This window comes from Idiotropiscis lumnitzeri, chromosome 5 (genome assembly GCF_059441095.1).
Source record: "Idiotropiscis lumnitzeri isolate Australia: NSW breed Sydney's pygmy pipehorse chromosome 5, RoL_Ilum_1.0, whole genome shotgun sequence".
NCBI lineage: Eukaryota > Metazoa > Chordata > Actinopteri > Syngnathiformes > Syngnathidae > Idiotropiscis > Idiotropiscis lumnitzeri.
In genome coordinates this window covers 16,841,153-16,864,754 of record NC_142395.1, presented here as the reverse complement: position 1 = coordinate 16,864,754, position 23,602 = coordinate 16,841,153, and the positions used below count along the sequence as shown (strand labels likewise).

The 23,602-nt window shown below is 39.3% G+C and overlaps 1 protein-coding gene across 2 annotated transcripts; it reads left to right on the top strand.

Moving 5' to 3' along the window:
• The first annotated feature begins 1,698 nt into the window (after positions 1-1,698).
• adgrg1 (adhesion G protein-coupled receptor G1) lies at positions 1,699-22,238 on the top strand. Of its 2 annotated transcripts, none has more exons than XM_088297291.1 (15): positions 1,699-2,122; positions 13,102-13,174; positions 14,154-14,413; positions 15,787-15,973; positions 16,060-16,105; positions 16,329-16,419; positions 17,132-17,254; positions 17,345-17,461; positions 17,629-17,671; positions 18,286-18,392; positions 18,487-18,602; positions 18,681-18,940; positions 19,029-19,128; positions 19,371-19,645; positions 20,762-22,238. In XM_088297291.1, exons 2-15 carry the CDS (start codon positions 13,111-13,113, stop codon positions 20,911-20,913), a joined length of 1,941 nt encoding a protein of 646 aa, XP_088153417.1. In that variant the 5' UTR covers positions 1,699-2,122; positions 13,102-13,110; the 3' UTR covers positions 20,914-22,238. The 2 variants fall into 2 exon arrangements, with proteins under 2 accessions (XP_088153417.1, XP_088153416.1); XM_088297290.1 differs by lacking the exon at positions 1,699-2,122 and adding an exon at positions 2,822-2,975.
• Positions 22,239-23,602: the final 1,364 nt, after the last annotated feature.

Genomic DNA, 23,602 nt, shown 5'->3' with positions numbered 1-23,602 from the left:
TGTGCACCTTGCCCTGCTGATGGCTCATCTATTAAAGTTTGTGCCTCAGTCACCTGGATGATGAGATTACTGGACCACAAAGCCGCTCGTCTTCTGGTGACTTCTGTGTAGTCCTTCACTTCCCTCTTTCTCACGCTTTCATTTGCACTTTCACAGCTGAAAGCGCAGTTGTTATTCCGCTTGCGTAGCCGCTGCTATCAGCTAGACGGCGGTTGGCGGGGAAGCTTGTTTGGCTGAGCCCACGCAGCCCAGATGAGCCCACACCCACAAAAGCACACACCAGGTGTTCCTGCTTTCTTTTATTTTTGGGGGGCATTCTTTTAGGAGAGCAACCTGTTATTAAAAATAACAGGTCCCCAGATTAAAAGCAACTCTAACACTCAAACATGTTCAAATTAAATGAGGGAACAAGTTCACAAAATGCTGATTCGCAGCCATGGTGTCAGGCAAGACATTGTTACTCAGATCTATGAGGCCATAAAGTCAACTGTATTGTTCGCCAGGCGCCTTTTATGGTTTTGGTTCAGACACACTCAGAAAACGACATGAGAAGACACAACACTTGTTTTTTGGTCTAACAATGTACATTTAGGTTTCACTGTGGGAAATGTAAGCGATTATCTCACCATGTGGTCTGATCTGAGGGCATTTCAGCACAAAAATCATATAGGTAAATTGTTGAGTGAATAGTTAGTGATTGGTTCCACAGGGGGGAAAAACATGAATATCAAACCATGAACAGGTGGGGATTTGTTGTTCACTTCATTCACTCTTCATTCCAAAGACATGCATGCTTGCATGTGCAATAAGCTTAAACAATGTGCAAAAGGCAAGTTTTGGTGTGAAGTTTCAGGTTTTCTTTTAAGTCTATATATAACTTGAGTAGGGGGTTTTATTGTGAGATGATGTGCTAAAGATGTACAGTAGTTTAATTTGGGTTCACAAGATATGCAAATGACTTTTTAAGTAATGAAAACTGAGTTAAAATATTTAATTTTTTAAAATTAATCTCGAGTTAATGCTTTAATTTTGACAGCCCTAATATATTTGTATTATATAATATTATCAATTATATATATATATATATATATTTATATATATATTAACGTGCGTGTGTATATGTATGTATGTATGTATGTATGTATGTATGTATGCATGTGATGAGCATTAGTAATACCTCAAATGATCTCTCAATACGGGCTTTTCATATCTGACAATATTTTTTTCATTATAGGTATATTACAATGTGATTATCAAAAGACGTGTTTTCAGCACACTGTCAAATAAATGAATAAAATTCATTTGTCTGGTGACTAATGTTTCAACGGTCCTTTCCGACTTTGACCACATAACGTGCTTTTCTGACCTGCTTGTTTCCTGCCTATCTTCTCAACGACCACTCCTTTTACACCTTGAAGCAGTGACTGCACGTTGAGTTGTACACGGAAGCTAGTGCGCTTGCCCTTCAAAATAAATATACATTCCGTTTTAGTTTTAATTATAATCCACGTTATCCACACTTTTATATTTTATGTTATTATAAGAGTCTTGAGTTTAAAAAAACAATCATTAAATATCGTTGAAAAACATACAGTGTTATAGGTCTGCCGCGTATGATACATTTTATTGTGACAGTTTTATACGGAATCCTTCTTGTATGCAAGATTTACACGACAATGAGCGGCTCCACCTTGACACCTCTCGCCTGCTGGTAAAACAGACACCAACCCGAGGAAAGGTTCCATGTGAGCGTCTATCAACCAAGCCCGCGCGGTCTTTTCGTGACACTTTCCTTTCCATACAATGCCTTCCATATAGAGTACAGTATTTTTTTTTATTTAAGCGAGAGAACAACAGGTGGACACGAGTAGGAGTCTCCTCTTTCCTAATTTCTCCATTAAACCTGCTCTGGCTTGTTGGATGGTCTCAATCATCATTGGAGTAGGGGAGAGCGCCAGAATCCAAGCCGGGATACGTTCCTCGTTTCAGGCAACTTTTGCTCCTCCCGGCGGGGCTGATTTTTCACATTTTCGGATCTTTTAACCGTTTTTTCAGCGATTGTGCGTGTGAAAACGCAGTGGACACACTTGGAGGTTGACTGCTGACTTTAGAACTGCCGCAGGTAAGGCATTTAAAGCTTTATGGTAACAAGCTCGACCATGTGATATTCACTGTTGGAACATTAAATTGATAGTTCGTCTTTGTTATATGCAAAACAAATATTTTATGAGGTAATTATTTCTTTTATTTTTGTTGGTTTTCAAATCCCTTAGGAAGTACATTGGGTTATGTTTTTTTGTTTTTATCACTGAAGCGAAAGCTAATGGTCGGTTTCCAAACATTGGGTGGGGGCCCCAAAACTGAGTTGTTGACTCCCCTCAACAATATTTTCATTGCCTACATTGATAGTTTAAACTCAAAATAAACTAACTATGTTCATGAAACACTTATGTATTTCGACCTAATCTTATCCGTCAGTCACAATTATAACTTTCTGCTTAAAATAAATGGCTTATGAGTAGTTTGATTTTGACTGTTCGCAGCTGATCAGCTGTTAACTCACAACTGCCAATAGCAATGCAGATCTTTCGCGGCAACTTGAGATGTTTTCCTTCTTTTTGGAAAAATATATTTGTGTCACCAATAAAGTAATTCCACATAATACAAATAATAAAGCATGAATAAACATTTTTATTTGGTATATTTGACAAAATAATAGTGTTTCCGAAGTTTGATCCTGCCGAGCGACAAACCGGAAGTGTGACGTCATACCAAGGGATTTATGGCAGAGCTCACATAGAGAGTGTATTAGGCCAGTCAGAAATTGACTCAGAAAGTGAAATATCAAACATATCTGAGGGGATCTAGGTATTTGAAGAGTTGGAGGAAGAGGAGCTTGTTGGAATTATTTTCATTGGCCCATACATGTACGAACCAGATGCTCAGGTGCCCGACTGGTCGAGACTGGACGAATGGTATGATATGTCGTGTTATGACGTTCATCTTGTTTTCTTCTTGAATAGGTTTCATGTTTTATTTTTTTTCAGACAAAAAAAAAAGAATAATTCTGGTGTGAAAGCAAAAAAACTCTTACCTCGCTGACAATTGCGGCTGTCACTTCAGGCTTCGTCGAAGCTGTCACACTTCCGTGTGGCGGGATGGACATCAGTTTTGATCGGGTCGGGGAGCCTTAATATGAAAGTTCCCCGACCCGATCATCTGTTTTAAGACGTCACGCGGAAGTGTGACAGCTCTGACGAAGGCTGAAGTGACAGCCGAAACTGTCAGCGAGGTAAGAGTTTTTTGCTTTCCACCAAAAACTAGTTTTTTTGTCTGGAAAAAAAGAAACGAAATATAAGCTGTGCCTATTAGCTTTGCATTATTGTTTTATATTCAATGCTCTGCCGTGCTGTAAATGACGCTTGGTGTGATTATTCTGCTAGTACTGAGACCAAATGTTATAATGGGTCAGTTTCCTACGTTGTCATTGGTAAAGTATTTAAGGTGTATGTACATGCTCTACTCAAAAGCCGCCCGCTCGTTCTTCTCGGCTACTTGCATGGGCAATCCGCACATCACAGTCTTCATTCACAGTTACAACTTTCTCCTCAAAATAAATGGCTTATGAGTAGTTTGATTTTGACTGTTAGCATCTGATCAGCTGTTGACTCACAACTGCCAATAGCAACGCAGACCTTTCTCTGCATCATCTTGAAAATGTTGCTGCTTTTTGGACCTCTAATGTCAATCAATCACAATGCTGTTCACTTATAAGCTGTCTTCCTATTATTCATTATCATGAGAGTATAAAAATAAACGTACGTGAACAGGTGCTTTTTCAAAAAATAGCTTTTGGTAAAGTTTCAAGAAAATTTGCGAAGGTGGAATGGCAAATTGGCAGGAGTTCACTACATTTACCATGAGGTACTTTATGCCGGTGTGTTATTTATTGAAACAATTTCCATACTGAAACATCTGGGGAAGCCCAGAATGACCTCAAATAACAGGACTAGCACATTTCTCTTATTCAATTAATGTGGGTACACACCAAAAGGAAGGCACTTGTCTTTCATGCAAGTGAACTTCTAATGTGGTTTCCTCACAGTGAGGGGGGCGCAATCACAGGTTTTCACTCGTCGCTGACGCACTGGAGGTGTGAAATGTCCGCCTTTAAAGCCGCACAAAAGTATTTCTTCAGTAAGAATCAGAGGATTAGTGGCTGCTTTTGCGTTTTCTTTGGCTTTTTTGCAACACTTAAATGGCCTCAACAAGGAATTCTCAAACCAGATTAAGAGAAGAATACATGTGAATTTACTTTTAATTCTTTGAAAAATATATAAACGAATCATTGTTTCAAAGTTACCTGGGCAGTAATCCCCCATATATTTGCATTTCGCTATTCACCAATTCACCTATTCATGGTTTTTTTTTACCCCTTAGAATCTATCACAAAATATTTGATGAAAAACATAGCAAAGTAGTACATTGTAATTATGTATCTGTTAGCCATTTATTTTCAAGGGTAATGAGGGTGAAATTATACTCAACTGGTTTGTGGTCATCGGTTGGCATATTTACATCTTTATAGATTATAACCAGGGCTGCACATAGTGGTGTGTAGGTGTGCTGAAAATATTAAATGTGCACCAGAAGTGGAAGTGATAGAAGAGGTGCGCTTTGTCCCTGAACACACAATAAAATGCAAATATTGCAGCGGAGGTGTGACTCAACGCCCTTTGTGTTGACTTAATTTTGCATAATGACGGAAAGAAAGCCCCCAGTGGCAATTTAAACCGCCTGACCCCCCCACCTAAGGTGACAGGAGAGGGCGTGTGTGTGTGTGTGTGTGTGAGATGAAGGCATTATAATATGCTGGCCTTTGTCCATTCATGTGTTGTGATATTGATTTATTCGCAGCTCCAACAGAAACGTTCACAGCGTTCCACCTGCTCCTCCAATTTCCTCAGCTCCACACATGAAGCATCTCCATGGTGATAGCAAGAATGCAACGTACACCCACATGCACACACACACACGCACACACATAGCCTAGGGAGCATTCCAGCCATCTTTTTTTGCAAAGACTTCACCTTGAGCCTCTTTTCGTGCTCATTCCTGTGTTACCTTACATGAAGAACTCTTTCAAGTGCTGCGAGCTGCGCTCAGGATATGAGAGCTGCCCTGTCCAGGCCGCAAAGCTAACACTTCAAACCACAATACGTCACATTGCTTCTCGGATCGTGCGCAACAAAGCCTGCATCTTATCTTGCACTCGCACAACATTGTTGCGCGAGCATTTTTCAAAGTGCAAGCGATAAAAGAAGTTTCCAGACCAACATAATTATTTTGCCACCTGCCCCCACGTGAACAGGCAAGTGCGCAGGCATTCTCAGAAGAATGCATTAAAAAAAGATCACTAACTGTAACAATGGAGCAATGAGAGGTATTGTGCATGCAAGTGGCATTTGCAAAAATCAATGCGTGGGCAGCTACAGTATTGACAGTGTATTGACGTGGTGTTTCCATGCATCCTAAAGAAATAATGAATCAGAGACGACATGTAAATTCAATGGTTGGCCTTTTATTTCTGGATTAAAACATATGATTTAACATGGCATTTTTGTTGCACTCATAAAACGATGTGTATGCATACACATACAGTATACTCTACCGTATATATAGTATGTGTATATATATATATATATATATATATATATATATATATATATATATATATATATATAAAATCAATGATTTAATCGATGTAATAATCGCTTCTAAAAATATTCCATAGTGACAGCCTTAGTATATGTAATATGTGTATTGAAGATGTTAATTATCAATAAAAAGACAAGTATGTGTTGTCTAGTTAATATTACCACTAACTTAACTTATGATAGTCTGCAAGCAATATGCTCATACACAATGTAAATTGCCATTGACAGGGTACCGAAACTAGTATCAATGTTACGTAATTATAACCATTTAAGCAATGACTATTTAGACACAAATGGTAGAGCAACACACGTCGACAGATAATATAGCAATATTCATAGTCTCATGCATTTAATCTTACTTAGTCACAAAATTGTGCAGCACTTCTTTGTGTCTGATGTTCTTCTGTATTATACTCCCCACCTGTTGTCCAAGGGCATGCACACCAGAAAGAGCAAATTGTCATGGGTATTGAACCCTGAACTCATGATGTAAAAAAACTGTGCAATTCTTTAGAATATGTTTATGCTATTACTGCATGATTTTTATAAAGTGTAATATTATTGTTCTTTAAAAAAAAAATACGTTACAAAGAATTTTGTTGGGCTTTTTTGTGTGCCTGGAATGGACTAAGGCCATTTCAATTCATTTCACGGCGAACGATGACTTATGATATGAAAGTTTGAGTCGCAACCGTGGTCACTGATCAAATTCAACTTGTAAATCAAGGCACCACTATGCAATGAAAGCACATAATTGTTGTTTGCACTGTACTAAGCTACATAGCTAGAAAAAATGACGGGTGAATTGGGTGTGTGGGTGTCTTTTCACTCAGCTCTCAAGCAATCCAAAGCGGCCGGTGACCTTTGAGCCTCATTCACGCAAGCTGTCAGCACAACTCAGCGGCAGCGAGACAACAAAGAGCAGCTATTGTGTGCCCATTTATTCTTCCCTGCTCATGCGCAGACGCACTCAAACGACGGGCTGACACGGAGTAGCCAATGATTTGAATGTCTCTCACTGCCACCCGTGCATATTCTCCGCTCGGCTCGACGTCACGTGTGTGCTCTGTGCCAGTCAGGAAATAGAGGGCCGAGTAATGCGACGAGGAAATTCTCAAGCTATGACAACACAGAAATTGTGTCCTGTTTATCGCCTTGATGCGATTTTACAAGATGTCTCCTTTGGTAGCAGTCACACATTTAGTCTCTATATCACGTTTGCCCTCTTAGTTACTACAGGGGGACCTCGGGTTACAAGGGTCCCAACATATGAGGTTGCGAGATTAGAAAACTACGCACTCTGAAGTAGTCTGCTGCGCATTTTAAGAATATGTGGTCACTTCACACAAGAAGGCACACTTAGTAACCACTATACAGTTTCGCATCGCAATTAGTGGGTAAAAATGAGCATTTTGCGGCTCATTAAAACACATTGAAGAGCAAAACTGAGAATCACACATTTTGAAAGTTTTCTGAACCGCGGTGACTGTCCCAAAACGCTTTGGTGGGCTGAACGCGCGTATGTTGCGCGTAGGCAGTCGAGGCAAACTTTGTGCTACAACGAGCTAGCTAGCATCATGTTTCGCTGGCCACAAGTGTTGCCAAATAAGTTGCAAACTCACGCCTAAATCAGTAATCAACACCGTTGAGTACCGTTCTCAAGAAGTGATGCTAATTGCTAAGCTAACCTAATAGTGACAAGACCTTTGGTGATCGGCCCTTGTGAGCCATCTCCCCAAAAAATGCTCCACAAAATTACATTGCTCTTCAAGTCTTGAATGTGCAAAATTGCTCCGCAAAGAAAACAAATATTTGGAGCCTTAGCTATGTTTACAAATTACTTGGCCCATCTGTCTATTTTTAAAATCGAATGTGGCTATTTAGTGCAAAGATTTGCTCGACTTCTCGTATAGCAGATCCGTGCCGACATATAAAACATGCAGAGGACGCAAGATTAGGTAAATTAGCCCCACTCTTACGTCACAAAATGCAGAAGGGCTCACTTGACAGACACATTTTGGAACTTGGCAGCACACAAAAGACTGACATTGTTTAATTTGACACTCAATGGGTGGGCGCTTCAGAAAACAGGTGTGCCAAGATTGGTCATTACCTGAGACCTGAGTAAGTGGGATGTCATTTTTCAGTCGACAGAAGTGACAAAATGGCAGCACACTGCGAAGACTAAAAATAGCTGTTTAACTCTTGTTTTAAAAATGCAACAATAATCAGAATGCCATGTTTAAACTAGTGAAGGCGCTGTCAAACATTTTATTGCAAAGAACGTTTGGGGGTTGACTTACCCTTTAATATCAAGAACTGATTTTGTCTTTGTATTTTTCAAATTTCAAAGTAAAAAAAAAAAGCATTTCTTTGGGGGGAAAATCTTGCGTTATTTCACAATCATTGCGAGGGAACGCAAACTGTCCAAATTCAAGTGATCTGTTGTGATTAAGTTTTTTTTTTTTTTACATTGCATTTGGTTTTGTTTCATAATCTTGTTTCCTCGTGTGCTTTTTTTCTTCCTTGTTAGGAATTATATCCACGTGTTGTGATCATCCTTAGCTCTTGTGTTAACCAATCGGCTTCCTCCAAGCTCTTGTGTCTTGTCCAGGTGTTCCTTCTTGTCTCGCCAGTTAGCTTGTATTTAGTTACCTGTTTTCTTTCTTTTTTTTTTTCTTACTTGTGATCTTTTCAGGACTTTGTTCGTGCTTTTGATTTTCCCGAGTACCTTTGCTGTTTTTGCTCATGAATTTTGTTCAGTACACCCTGCCTAGCACACCTGCCTGAGCTGCCTCATTGCTTTTTTTTCTTTTAGCACACAACCCGTGACGTGGTCGCCCTAAATTGTGTCTCGTCGCTTCTTTCCTCTGCTCTTTCCCGTGACACTCGTGCGGTGTTACATCTGCCTTTGTGTTGAAAACGAGACCGCTCTCCACTGCATGACTCATACGGAGGCTGAATATGAAGCAGCAATGCAAAGAGCATTTTTACTGGAAAACACCTCATTGTCACAAACGTCGGCGTAATTGTCACACTTGAACGCTTCGCTGGTCATGTTTCGGAATGAGTGTAAAAACGCAGACTGGGTCTTGTTTCTGCAGACACGCATGAGCTGGGAAGTGAAAGCAACGGGGGCAATTCTTTGGCTGAAAGCACAGACAATAGTGTGTGTGTTTTAGTGTGTATTTTGGTCCGTGTGGGAGTGTGTGCGTGTGTATGCCTGCATGCATGAGTGTATTTTTGCGCACGCGTGAACGTGTACGTGCGCGCGTGTCAGTCTGTGTGAGTGAATGTGTGTCTTCGTCTGTCTTGTGCCATTGTGTATTGTATTGTTTATCTTAACATAGACCGTAGATGATGAAATCCCTAAATTACTTATAATTGCACGTTGAGGACCATTGCCCTTAAATTATTGGGGCTATTTTCTCACACAGTTCACAAAGAAGTGAACCTCGATCGCTCCATCTGGACTTGTGAATGAATGAGCAATTCGAGGAAGCTCCTATTATAACCAATCATGACACCCATTCGCTCCCAATTAGCCTGTTCACCTGTGGGAAGTTTTGACACCGGTCCACGATTTTTTTATTTTTTGGAACGTGTTTGTAGCCAGAAAATGCTCGTCTTTATGGCTGTGTTACTGTGCGTTCATGTCTCTGTACTTTAAAAAAAAAGTTGTCTGGGCTCAAAATTTCAAGGCAAACGCCTGATAACATTTTAAGTTGGGCAATTCAACAGAATATTTTAAGTCTTTTTGTTGTGACAATTGGCTTTCCCACATTTCACAACAAATAAGAGTTTACAGAACTGTTGTCCCTTGTTTTAATCCCAAAATGTAAAATGATAAATTAATAAAATAAAAAATACAATACAATGCAACTTTATTTATATAGCACATTTCACAACAGCGGGAGCTGTAACAAAGCGTTTTCCTGATGGTGTGATATAAATTAACAGGAAATTAAAACACATATACCGGAATACGAACAAAAACATAACTGAGGTAGTTACATTAAATTATTGGTAAATTTGAAATTTTGGGGGATATATATTTTTTTTATTAACTTTTTTTTTGAATGATAATGCATTTAAGTTTCATGTTACACTGAAAACTGTTAACATATTATTAGTGGAAAGGTTGTGCAGTAAAAATGCAATGTTTATTCTTCCATGATAAATAACTGTTATTATGAATTGTTGATGTCATTTTGGTCATAATCATGCAGGCCTACTTATGCGTCACGCTGCGTTGGCAAGTTGTTGCGAGAAAAGGATAGCAAAACGCAAATAATGGCACTGCCTTGATTAAGCACAATTGGTTATTGTACTTGTGGTGTATGGTCACACATGCACGTGGGAGGCTGCACATGTACACAGTAGAGCGTTGTGTCGCCAGGACATTGCTGGCTGTGTGCTTTGACTGGAGTGACACTAATGTGCTACTTTCCTCAGCGCATCCTCTTCATCGATGCACTGTCTCTACATCCTCATTGAAGCTAGCTCGAGAGTGGCGGAAGACGCCAGTGTTGAGTCACCAGCTGGAGTCTGTGTGAGACTGGATGATACAAAAAACAAAGCAGTTAGGCAATCCGTTTGTCTGAAGGGACATAGCAACCAATCACTTTGAAATAGCACCTTATTTGTCCTGAGTAACAGGCGGAGTGAAGCGCCCCCTCGGGATCCACCCATCCTTCTTCTGTACTGCTTATACATGTTCAATCTTAACACGCTTCCATTAGGCCAGCTAATACGAAGCTCATCGCATCTCATCACATGACACTCGGATCACTGACATCGGGTGAATGCGAACCCGTAGATTTGTTTTGTCACTACATCAAACGGATTAGTGTGTTGATGAAAACTGTTTTCTTTTATAATACGTATAAAATGACATTATTTTGGCTGATGTTTGTTTGATCGTAGGATTTAATTGGTTGGCCAATTAATCTGTCGGACCCCAATATTGTTTATCCTCATTAGAGTCAAGTGTGAACTTTACTAGAGTCATTCCCAGCGAACTATGTACATCATGGACTGGTTGCCAGTCACTTGTAAGCTTCCAATTTCATTTTTCACTTACACAGTCCTGTATACCTAAAAAATATGACCAAATAAGGTTTAAAAAAAAGTATGTTTGAAAGAGGTCTTTAATTCTGTCACCTTGCCATGCCAGATACAAAATAACCTGAGTGACTGCAAATGGGGAAGGTTATACAAATTGCAATGTTGTCAATTACAATTTACCATGGTTTAGCTGGAATTAGTGTGGCAATCAAAACACAATATGTTAAGGTAATTCAGAACAACGTGCATTCACCGGAGCCGATTTATCGCCTTCTGGCAGTGGACTTGACTTCCCCGTTTATCAGGTGCGCTGTCTAGATACGTCGCTAATAAACAATGAAACTGACTGCGGTTCCTCCAGTTCCTGTATGATGATATCAAGGACAACAGTAGTGGTTCAATTTGCCCGCTCAAAAAGTGCGTCTAAAACAGCACGACGGGCCCGCTGCAGCACAGACTTTTTGTGCTTTTTGCAATGTGACTTTCTGGACCGCACAACAGTCTGTGATGGAGTAACTTGGGAGGAAGTGTTTCGTGATCACATATGTGTGGTTGATTCATCATATTCACATGACATTAAACGTTTTTTTGTTTTTTTTGAATGGGGAAGTAACTTTTTTTTTTAATGTAACTATCTCTGTTATGTTGTTTGTATTTCGGTACATGTGTTTATGTGTTTTAATTTGTGTTCAAATTTCCTGTTAATTTAGATTACACCATTTGGAAAACGCTTTGTTACACCATGGTAGGTTGATTGAACACTCTAAATTGTCTCGAGGTGTGAGTGTGAGGGTGGGTGGTTGTTTATCTTTGTGTGCCCTGCGGTTGGCTAGCAACCAGTTCAGGGTGTCCCCCGCCTACTGCCCGAAAATAGCTGGGATAGGCTCCAGCACCCCCACGACCCTTGAGAGGAGAAGCGGAACAGATAATAAATGGATGGATATGTGAAGAAATGGTAAATTATTTCTAATGAAAGTAGCTATGAATAATGAACAATATTGGGGAAAGGGATATTATTTGAATGATTAGAAGAGAAAGTATTCAGGAAATAAAAATAAGAAGCGGAACAGCTAATAGATGGATGGATGTATTAATTTAACTTTAATCTCTCAATACTAAATATTCTCACATTTCCTCCATGAACGCAGATTGTTTTATTATTAATCAACATAGGGCAAACAAATGTTTTACATTGGAAACAGTAATAGTAATAATCATAGTTTTGCACATTTTCCGACATGTTACAGACCAAACCAGTTACTGAATCATAATCAATTTATGCTTGTCTGTACTGTTAGCTTTGAAATAATGTGCTGTTTTTGAATAAGAGGATGGATTCCTTAAAAATCACATTCATCAATTAATTTAAAAAAATAATAGACTGATTAATCGATTATTAAATGATGATTAGTCGCAGAAATGCTTGTTCACATTTCAAAATCCTCTTATCGTGTGCGTACACTGCTTTAGTGGGCCACTTGTATGATATTAAGACACTGAACCAAGCGACTGAGTTTTAATTGTACTCGCAGGCTTTTTACTGACACAGCAATAGTGGTTGGCACTGCCTCATAGTTTGGTGGTTTGATTCCAAATTTACAGTTTCCTCCATATTCCAAAAGCATGAACGTTGGTGTGAATTGTTTTGTGTCTATAATGTCCCGTATGATTGTCTGGTGAACAACTCAACCGCTTGCCTAAAAGATACGGACAGTCTTCATCTTAATTAATGAGAAAAAGCGTGATACATACTTGATAGCTAGCACTGTAATTCTATCGATGTTTTTCGTGGGTCAAGCAAAGCCCATTACTGCCACCTAAAGAACCAGAATGGAACTGATTCGTCCCCAAATTAGAACTGCTTCTCTAAGCCTTTCCACTGTTCCTGCTACATTTCTCTCTGCGGACGTCTGTCCATTAGGTCCATTCTAGTATTTCCTGAAACGGCCCGTGTCAGTCTCTTCACCGTGGTTGAAGCCAGGGGGTTAAAAATAAAAAGGAAATCGTTGGAGCGTGTGTGTGTGTGTGTGTGTGTTCAAGTGGAAGAGTGTTTCCATTGATAAGAGTGCACTGTGCATGTTTGGAGTGTGAACTCTTATATTCCTCGATAGCGACGTCAAGATAAAATGCAGGCCTCAGGATAAGAATCGTATCGTTAAAAAAACGTTATTCTGTCAAAGTAGTGCAGCCTCTAGATAAGGACGTGCTGTATTATGTAGGATGTAGAAGAATTCAGATTCTTGGACTCGGTCGTCGTATGTCGCTCGTGAGCTTTATTCCGAGCTGGATTAGACATTTCTCCTTTTTTGCACTGCAGGCTACACTGATGGAAGCCCCACTTGCCAAGCGTCTGGCGAGATTGTCTGTCTTCATCTTTCTCCTTTCTATCGGTAAGACATCATCTCTCTTTACAGCGATGGAAGTTAAAATACTTTACTGTATGTAAATTTTTCATGTGTCTGCAATTTACTATAACTTTTTATTTGTAATACCTCCCAACATTTGAAAACAAAAAATTGTACTTTCACCAGTTTACTTTGTCAAAATAGGCTGGTTACTTATTGCACCTCAGCGGATGACCTCATAGCTTAGAAAAGTGGCAAGTAGAGAGAGTCAAAGTCAGCGGCAGTTGGGATCTTGAGCCATTGAGATCTTGCTGTTCTATAAGGTGGAAAACGGCAGGTACAGCAGCAACGTGCAGGCAAATGACTCAGGGAGCATTAACGACAACAGATTCGTTAGTCTTGATTTATGGCCCTTATTTAAGAAACTGATCTTGGCTACAAGAATGATTGGTGGCAAATGCATTTTCTTGCGCCAACCTAAATACACCAGCTTCTGCTGTATAATATATAAAAAAAACACACAAGTGAGATGTTTAAATAAAGTTTTATTGTATTGTGTATTTATCATGTATTATCATTAGATAATGTAGCATAGTTGTTACTCAGTTCACGTCACCAAAACGTCTGGAGTGTTTAATTTTGAAAAACTTGAGCCAATGTTAACTTGCTTAGTTCATAAAAAAAAAAAGTAAAATTATTTGTTTCTGCTCAGTTTGATCGCTGTGTAAATTAATATAAGAGGAAAACTCCAGTTATTTTTGATTGTGCTGTTATAAAAAGTGGTATTGTATATACAGTACTAATTCATTTAGACTTTTTACCATTTTTAAAAGCATTTCAGTCTGCACTTTAAAAAAAAAAAAAAGTACCAGATTTGAATCAGTACTTGTACCTTACCAGAGTATTTTTTCCACACATTTATCTGTACTTCTACTTTAGTTCTATAACACATGAGTACTTTTGCCGCCACTGTGAACTTTTGTTTTATGTGCGCTCTGACATTCAGTGTCCTGTCTCCACATAGTATCATGCGACCGAGACTTGCACTTTTGCGGCACCTGGCGGCACGGCAAACATCCGTTGAGCCTGAACTTCGACATCTCGCCCGGATGCGGTCAGATCAGCATAGCAGCCGATGAAAGCTCCCTGGCCGTCCGCGGGCAGATCGCAGCGCTGTGCAGGCGCTCTGGCAAGCACCACCTTGGCCACCAGGCGCTCGACTCGGATGGGGAGAGTCGCTTCTGCTTGTACTGGGAGCCGCTGCAGGACCAGTTGAAGTTGCAGGTAACTCACCTTTGAGCGCAAACGTTTTCCCACCCTTGACCTTGATTTTATATTGTTAATCATACATGCAAAAAATATATTTCCCATTACAGGGTCAAAAATATTTTCTTCTAGTCTAGGGGTCATCAACCACCAGACCGTGGACTGGTACTGGCCCGCAGCCCATTTGGTACCAGGCTATTCAGAAAGACATGAAAAAAATAAAAATTCTTCTGATTATTATTATTATTAGCTATTATTTATAGTTTTATATATAAATATATATATATATATTTTTTTTTTTTTTTTTTTTTGTGCTATTTTTGGTGGCACATATATGATTGAGAATCGTGATATTATGTGACCAAGTGCGAGCTGTGAGCATTCACCCGATCAGACGAAGCGCAAATGTGTGTGACAGCTGCCAATCAGAATTCAGCTTTTCCTTCTAACTTCGGTTTGCAAGTTGAAGTAATAGTAAGAAGTAAACAATGACCAAATGGTCGCTGATGGGCTCAGTGTTAAGTTTCGAAGATGAAGCTATTTTGATGAGATGTTCCGTGCCATTGTTAGTGCGACCGTATCTCCACAGTGACGTGGAAATGAAGCCGTTGTGCAAGGTTTGTCCTGAACAACTGGAAACACCCAACAACACCTGTTGAATTACTTGAACAAGTACTACCCAAGTGATGATGTGGAAAGCATGAAAATGTACTGCCTGGCCCCGTAGCATTAGCAGTCTTGCTGCAGTTAATTAGCCGCTACTGTCTTGATTAATATTATTTTATACATTTGTTGTACTGCTGAATATTTTTTAAATGGTTGGGAACAAAAATCATCCTTTTAATTTTGTTTAAAGATGTACTTACTACATTAAGAAAATGTTGGCACACTCTCTAGTAATCTTAGTTTTTAGTACCAATGCGATGAAACCGACTATTTGAAAACATTGTCAACAAAGTCATGTCAAACATTTGCCAGTCTGCGAAAAGTATTTACTTGTCTGAACTGGTTCGTGGCGCAACAAAGGTTGGGGAGTCCGGAGACCACTGCAGTTAGACGACACACAGCGTTTTGTTTTGTTTTGGTTTTTAAATGAAAACATTAATCAGCCGTGCAGTGCGATTTAGCCAATAAGAAACATGCTGATGCCTCCATTCTTAATATTGTGAAGATTCAATGTTATGCGTACAATATTGTAAAACTCTGTTTTGAAACCACTGAGTTCATCTGTCTTGTTTTGCTTTCTGTCATTGCATGTTAAGTGAAATGGGTGCATGACTCATTCCGCAATTTTTTATTTGTATTCATTATGTTTACAATTAACTTATTGTCTTCAGTAACAATATTTAGAGGCCTTATGAACAAAAGGACTCACTGAACTTGTTGCCTAGGTGGGAGTGAGGAACTTCACCCTTTGCTGGCCCAGCGGCATGCCTGACTCCTGTTGCACGTACCTGTCCTACACCTCCGACGGACCCGAGGCCACCTACGGCATCGCAGACGGGATGATCGAGAATGACGACACCACCCATAAAACACTGACATCTTACACGTTTAACGGGACCGCTGTCAAATGCGGTGAGATGGGGCCCATGTATTTTCACAATCATTATTCCAGCCTCCACAGTCACATTTTTTAAACTCTTAATTTTGTATTTTTGTAGGCACTTTATGTCCCAAGCAGAGCCATGGAGACGCCCAACACGACGTGTAATTACCCCCTTCCGTTTCTTTTTATGTGACTTTGTATTTTATGTAACGTGGCAAGTATTGTATGTCAAAACACTCTCCTGTATGATTACTTTTAATAGCCATTTATTTGGAAGGCTGTGTGCAAAAATTTCAAAATAACCTGGCCAGTAGTGATAAAAGCTTGAAAAAAATCACAGTTTGCAGCTGAATTGACAGCGGTGCGCGTGTGTTTATGGCCTAGGACTGACCAGGCTTCTGTGGAGCCCCTCTGCGCTCTCAGCTTGGAGGTGAAACTCAAGGATGACTTCAGAGGCATGAATATCAGCTCGCCTGTGAGTCAAACACACAAAAAGTAAACTAAGAACTTGACGCATCCGTGGATGTGAAGCTGTAAAACCTACTCACATGCTGACGTTTGATCATAGCACTGTGCCACGTGCAGATATTCCTTCTTCTCTCTGTACTATAGCGCCACCTGGTGATTAAAATTAAATTATGGGATGCAAGTCTCATGACGACCAAATATGTCTCAGAATGTTGTTTTAAGTGGCATGTGGAAAAGCTGTTTTGCTGTTTTTTTTTGTTTGTTTTTTTTGCATTGTACTAGAACCAATAATTTTATTTAAATCTTTATGTAAATGTTTATTGGCCATTGTTAACAAATTTGTCATCATATTTAAAAAACTAAATATTTTTGTATCATTATTTTTTTCTTGTTCTACCAAATATTCTATGACGGTATAAGCTTTTTATGATTATTTTTAATATTATAATTAGTTTTATTTATGATTATATTAATATAATCACGTTTTCATTTTATTTTCATTATTTTAACAATACTAAAATAATACTTTGTTTATAATTTGTTCATCTTTATTTTCTTTTTCATTAGTTTTAACAGTATTTTTTTTTTTTATTTGACATTCATCCTCTTTTTGACTTTCGATTCCAACTTAAGGTCATGTTTAAAAAGATGTTATTTTCATCTGTACTTTTTTTTTTTTTAATGACCGCCCTAAATCATATTTCCATACTGTTTTTCAGCTTGTGGAAGGCGTCGCCCCAGAGTCCACCACCACCATCCACCTTCCCTCGGTTTTGAAGCAAGCTGCAAAGAACAGCAGCAAAGTTGTCTACACTTTCTTCAAAAACAACTCCATGTTCCAGGTGAGCCCAGCAATAAGATACTCCAATAAAATTCTGTACATCAGTACAGTACACAACATTGGGATGCTGTGGAATGTGTGCGCCTTTCAGGAGGGTCTCAAGGCGGTAAGGGTCCTTGACGATGTGGTTGAAATCTCCATGGAGAACGAAGTCATCCAGAACCTGCCTGAGCCAATCAGGATTGGCTTCCATCATGACGTCATCCCTGTAGGTTTTCTACACAATACCTAACATAGTTTTAACTCTGCTACCTGTGAAACATTGTATATTTTGTATCTCCTCATGACAACAGATTTTGTTGACATGTTCAGCAAAGCCTGCATACTTGAATCTTGATAAAAATGATGAAAGCTTTTTTTCCACCTTCATTCCAGAAAACACGTTCAAGGACATGCGTCTCGTGGGACACAAAGAAAGGTAGAAGCTTTATCACTTTTTGTGCCCTATTTCATTAAAAAGTGACCTCCCTCAAATGCTGGTTAATGTAAACAGAAGGCCGTGTTTAAACCTTTATTTTTTTTTTGTTTTTAAAATATTTTTTCTGATAAAATAAAAATCTTCGAAATCTTGCTTTTTTTACATTGTTTTTAAACTATTTGGGGATACAAATAATAAATATCACAAAATTCCAAGATGCAGTATATACTTTAATTAAAAAAATCAGATCAAAGTGCAAATAATCACAAAATGTGTTTATTAATGTTTTATTTTCTTTTTCAGTTTAAATAAAGAAACAGTTTTTAAAAATACAAACCTCAAAATTTGGACATACATCCTTTTTTGGAGAAGGTAGGCAGGGGCGGTTGGATGTAATGTAAGAAAACATAAAATGCGCCAAAAAAAAAATTATACTCCAATATATTTTTTCTTCAGTGTCACTATACACTTGTGGGGGGAGTCAAAAAAAAAAAGAGGAAATGAAGGCCTCCCTCTTCCTCTATTTGAGGAAATACTGTGTGTTTATTACTCACTGTGTCCCCTTATATGATGCAGAAGAATGTCTTGAGTGTACCTTTTGTGTGTACATGTAGATCCGATGAAGGTGAAGTGGTCAGTGGAGGGTTGCAAGACGCAGCAGAGAGGAGCTAAGCACACCGAATGCCTCTGCGACCACCTCACCTACTTCACAGTGCTGGTGGTGAGACATGCACATACATGTACAGTATACATGCATAAACATGCCGTCGGGCCTTCTTGCTTTACTTAAGAGACCATTCTGCCTCCAACAACAGCAACTGGAGCCTCGCCCGGTGCGCCACCTGCTGGCTCTGACTGCTATTACATCTCTGGGCTGTGCAGTGTCTTTCATCAGCGGCATTGCTCTCATCGTCTTCCTCTGCAGGAGAAGGTCATCTTTATGACATCACGATAAAAGTGGTGCATGAGAAAGAATTATGAAACCAGATCTCCTTTTCACCCTCAACAGGCGAGTTAAGGATGCGTCCACACCTATCCATCTGGGCCTGGCCGTGTCCCTCACCTTTCTCAACTTGCTCTTCTTCTTAACCGGCGTCCTGGCCAATGTGGGAGGGCAGGACCTGTGCGTCCTGGTTGGTGCGGGCCTTCATTACGCCTTGCTCAGCGCCTTCTCCTGGATGGGCATTGAAATTTTCCACACCTTCTGGCTGGTCTATGTGGTATTCAGACCCTCTCCGAATCTCTGCGTGTGGAACCTGCTCGGCTTTGGTATGTGTTTCCGTGCTCACTTGCCTCATAGGATTATTGTAAAAAAGAGGTGGAGTGATCTCTTAAATGCTCCGCCCTCCCATTTTAGTCCTGCCTGCCATTCCCATCATTATCCTGGCCGGGGTTGGTGACATCTACGGGCTGAGGGAAGTGGCGTCAAGTGATGACAAAGGCAACCCGTTCCTTATGTAAGCCTTCATTTACAAATGTCCAAAAATATCAAGTATAGGTACAATTAATACAATCATTCAAAAAAAGAGACTTTTAGTTATTAAATGTGACTTCCAGTTGAGGTTTGCTGTCAAACTAACCATAAAACAGAAAATAACCTGTTGTGGGTGGTCGTGTTGAGGATACACAGGACTAAAAGAGATCGTTTTGTCCTTCATTGGCTTCCATCATTAGTTCATCTCCCTTCCTGTGTTTCCAGGTGCTGGATGAAGCCCAACCCCAAGGCCTTGCTTGCTCATCACCTTACAAACACCACCGTGTTGGCCTTGCTGGTGTCAACGGGCCTGGTGATGCTTCTCCTGGTCTACCGGGAGATTCGCACCCGTGACGAATGGCGAAATAACCGCGTGGCCTTCCTCAGCATCTGGGGCCTCAGCTGTCTCTTCGGCACCACCTGGGGCCTGACCTTCCTCGACTTTGGACCTTTCTCAGACTTTATCCTCTTCCTCTCCTGCATCCTCAATTCCTTCCAAGGTATTGCACGAAAGCAGGCTGGAGTGGTACTTTATTTGTTAAAGATCTTCATTGGAGGGCCGACTTAATACGGTCAGTCATGAGTTTTTATTGTGGACCAAAGGGAGTTGCAGACTATTGTATCAGTGTGGGAACGTCCCAATGAGAGAGTGTAATCGAGACTCACGGTGTCGTTGGCGCCTGGCAGAAGAAAGGCCACTTCCTCTCACGTGCTTTGCTGCACAAAAGCATAGCAGTGGATGCATTTGAAATGGTGATATGATACTGTGTCCTGCACTAAGTCGGCACGTCCATTATGATAAGACACACTAAAAAAGTGTCATACTTGAAAAGACACAGAAGGTTTGCCGTTTTAGCCATTTTAGGGTCCTTTTGGCTAGAATTAAATATTTACCAGATAAACCTGCAGAAGGTTTTAAAAATTGAACCCTCAAATACAGTTTCGTTTACCAATGTGAAATTTAGTTGGCATCTCTATCAGGAAAAGACCCACAAATAGTCAGTAACCAACACAAAAAACACAACCAATTTGGTTTGAAGTGGACATTTTAGGATAATCTTGGCCACCTGGTTAACGCCACACACACAAATACACGCACAGGCACGTTTTGAAAATGATGTCCCTGAAGTCAGTTTAACTTGACAATATGAAACTTGGTAGGCATATCTATCATGAGAAGACCTACAAAAAACTATCATGCCCAAAAAAGCACAGGTCAGCCATTTTGGTTTGCCATTTCAGGTCTCAAGACTCAAACAGTGGCTTGATAGCTCTCCCCAGAATGTTTTGAAAATCCAGCCCACAACACCAGTTTCACTTTGCAACTGGAAATTTGGTAGCCATGTCTATCGTGACAAGACCCACGAAAAAGTCTCAAGTGTCCATGGCCGAAAAGATAAAGTTTTGGTTTAAATCAGCAATTTTAGTGTTTGTTTGTTTTGGGGTTTTTTTTAGCTATTGCCAGTATATTGAAGACAAACTTGTCTAAATTTTGTCCAATGTTTAAACTTCAACCACATTTATTGAACAGATGGTTGATCCATTTCTTGTTCTTGTGTTATCATCACACTTTGTCTTCATCCTGTAATGGCCTGAACCTGGTATGTTCTCTGCAGGCTTCCTGCTGATGCTGAGGTTTTTCATGCTGGACTGGATGCGCAAGCACGCCATGAGGATCAAAGAGTCGCCTGCCAAGGTTTGTCGTGAGCCGACATCGCCGTCCACGATCAGTCAGGAACCTCTGGAGCCGCTTTGCCCCAATTCTTGATACCTCCCTTCTATTATACGTAATCATCACTCAGGTAAATCACGCCTCGATGTCGGCCCGGAGCCTGGCTCTCACCCGTCCTTAGAACACCTAGACTGGCTCTAGTTGTAGATTTTATTATTTTTTTACTTTAAGCTGGACTCATATTATTAAGCTTTATTTCCAGACAGAGGAAATGTTACTGCAACTGCACTGATATTTCCTCTTGACTGTTTGATGACCTAGAAATCATTTCTGTTTTGGACCTTAGCTAAGCTTTGATATTTGTATTTTTTTTATTGTGTACAGTTTTCATGTAGCACTTTAAATGTTCTGTTTTTGTATGACAACCTTGAATGGGAAATGCTGTTTTTCTCAGTTGTCTGTCAATTTTTGTTGCATGAAACAACAAAAAGTATCTATCAACATTTTTCACCTGAAACACAAAGATGTTTGTTTTGACTCAATTTTTTTATCACAGAATTTGGAGATACTTCACATGCGTTCCTGTTGGACACAAATACTGTATTCCCTCATATAGTGGCTGGAGATTATATTTATATATTTACGTAACTGTCGGGAATACCTGGCATTCATTGGTTGGAGACCTTTAGTTTTATTTTGGACAGCATGCGGTACAAAATGTTAAAAAATTGTCTCTTTTTTTTAATTCAATGGAATGAAAAATCACCCCCTAAAAATAGTCACATTTGGCCACATGACTTTACATTTGCTTGGCAAGTACATCTTAAGAAGCCATGCCTGAAAAGACACAACAGATTACTTGTGACATTTAGCAGTCCTTTCCAACTTCAGCTTTACAGATTCCACGTCTGCTCTGCAGTGTGTGTGGTGGTTAAGACCACCAGCATCAGATGTTACTGTGAAGGTAATGACAGTCTCTGTTCTTGGCATCACCACAGTTGCCTATTTGAGTTGCTGTGTCTATTATAACAGAGGCCACTGTTTGAGGAAGTACGGGAGGTAGGCACAAAAGTTGACATTTCCATTTAAAGGGAGGTAAATGATGTGAATTATTAGATGCTTGCCTCCGTGTGAGTCGTTTGTCAATAATTATTATGATTGCACAAAAGGGAGGCTACTGTTTTGTAACAATGATGATCATGCACCAAAATAGAGCAAAATCTTTGAGAGTACACGTTGTTCAAATATGCAAACAAACGAATGTTTTCTTTCAAATGACACATTACATAACGGGAGGAGTTTATTTGAGTCATCTGCTTTGAATTAACACTCTTGTTAACATTGTTTCTTTGGTACATCCAAAATGTGAGTTGTGTCTTTTTTGGATTCAATTGTTTTAAAAATATGTGCAAAAAGAATAAGCCCAAGAGAAGAAGTTTTTGTTTCATACATTTTAAAGTATTTCTCTCCTTTTTTTTTTACTTTTAAAACTGTTGTCTATGAAAGGTGACATAAAGGGTTTATGTTGAAAAGTCTTGTTTGGACTTGTAAAACTAACACAGTGAGGTGGTGTGTTTTTGAGTCAAATCCTGATTTTACATTGAAATTAATGTGACCCACCAGCAACAAAGTGACTTCTTAGCTACTGTGATGTTTGCACTTTTAGTTTCTGTGTTCTCCTCTGTATTTTTATTCAGATTGTTGTGTATATTAGTTTTTGGATGTACAGTAAATGGAGCCTAAAAATAAATAATTTTGATGATTAAAAACACATTCATGAAAGTAGGCTCTTGTCACAAGTCTTTTTCCTATGAAGCAAAAAGATTGATCTTGCTTCCTGGAATTGTCACTGACTTTGCTGGCTTGACAGAAACCTCTGAGTGAACTTAAGTGTATGTTATTTTTACCCTCCATTTATCTACACTGTCAACTATAGCGGACATGCTGTGATAAGACTAACCCCTAACTTCAAGAGCACACATAAGATGGCTGCGGAGGCCTCCAAGTCACCTGAATGTGACCTGAAGAGCAATTCTGTCTTTCTCAGACCTGGTCGTGATAGGTGGATGCCAACACAATCTTTTGCACTGCTTGTGACACTTTGCACCAGCGTTATAATTACTATCGCTGCCAACACTTGGCCATTGCAGGACCACTCTAATTATTTGCCTTTTCCTCACATGGAAGTAGCAGTTATCTTATATTTAATACATTCATTTCAGTCAGTATGTAAACATATCATTTTTAACCATGCTAATAGACAGTTCTGGGATACATACTGTTAGTGTCTAGTACACACGCATCCATCTTTAGGAGATCAAAAAATAAGCATTAATTGGATTCTTGGCTTGTTTTGGATGAGAAGAGCGCTGACAAGGAGCACATTCTCAGTAGTATGACCTTCTCAGCGCCACCAAAGCATTATGAGCTTCCCATGTTTTATGCTGTGCACCAAAATATTGTTACAATTTTTATATAAATTGTAATATTACAGTATTCAGATATTTTTGGATTACAGTTTGAATATTTGCTTACCTTTTTTTTTGGGTATTTTTCTTTATATTTTCACATTTAGATATGAATTAATATAATTTGTTTATAAATTAATTTTTCTCATTTTTTATTATTTTTATTTTTTATTTGAGCCATTTTGCATTAACACTGCCCGTTGTCTTTCCGGCTGTCAGGTCCAAGGGGCTCAACCACAACTGCCCCAATGTTCAATTATTATTTTCTTGTTTCATATAAGGTGATTTTTTTTTTATTCAAAACGACAATATTTTAG

Coding starts and splice junctions, on each gene's coding strand:
- adgrg1 (XM_088297290.1), top strand. Junction 17,462..17,628: donor TCCATCATGACGTCATCCCT/GTAGGTTTTCTA, acceptor CCTTCATTCCAG/AAAACACGTTCAAGGACATG. Junction 18,603..18,680: donor GTCTTCCTCTGCAGGAGAAG/GTCATCTTTATG, acceptor CACCCTCAACAG/GCGAGTTAAGGATGCGTCCA.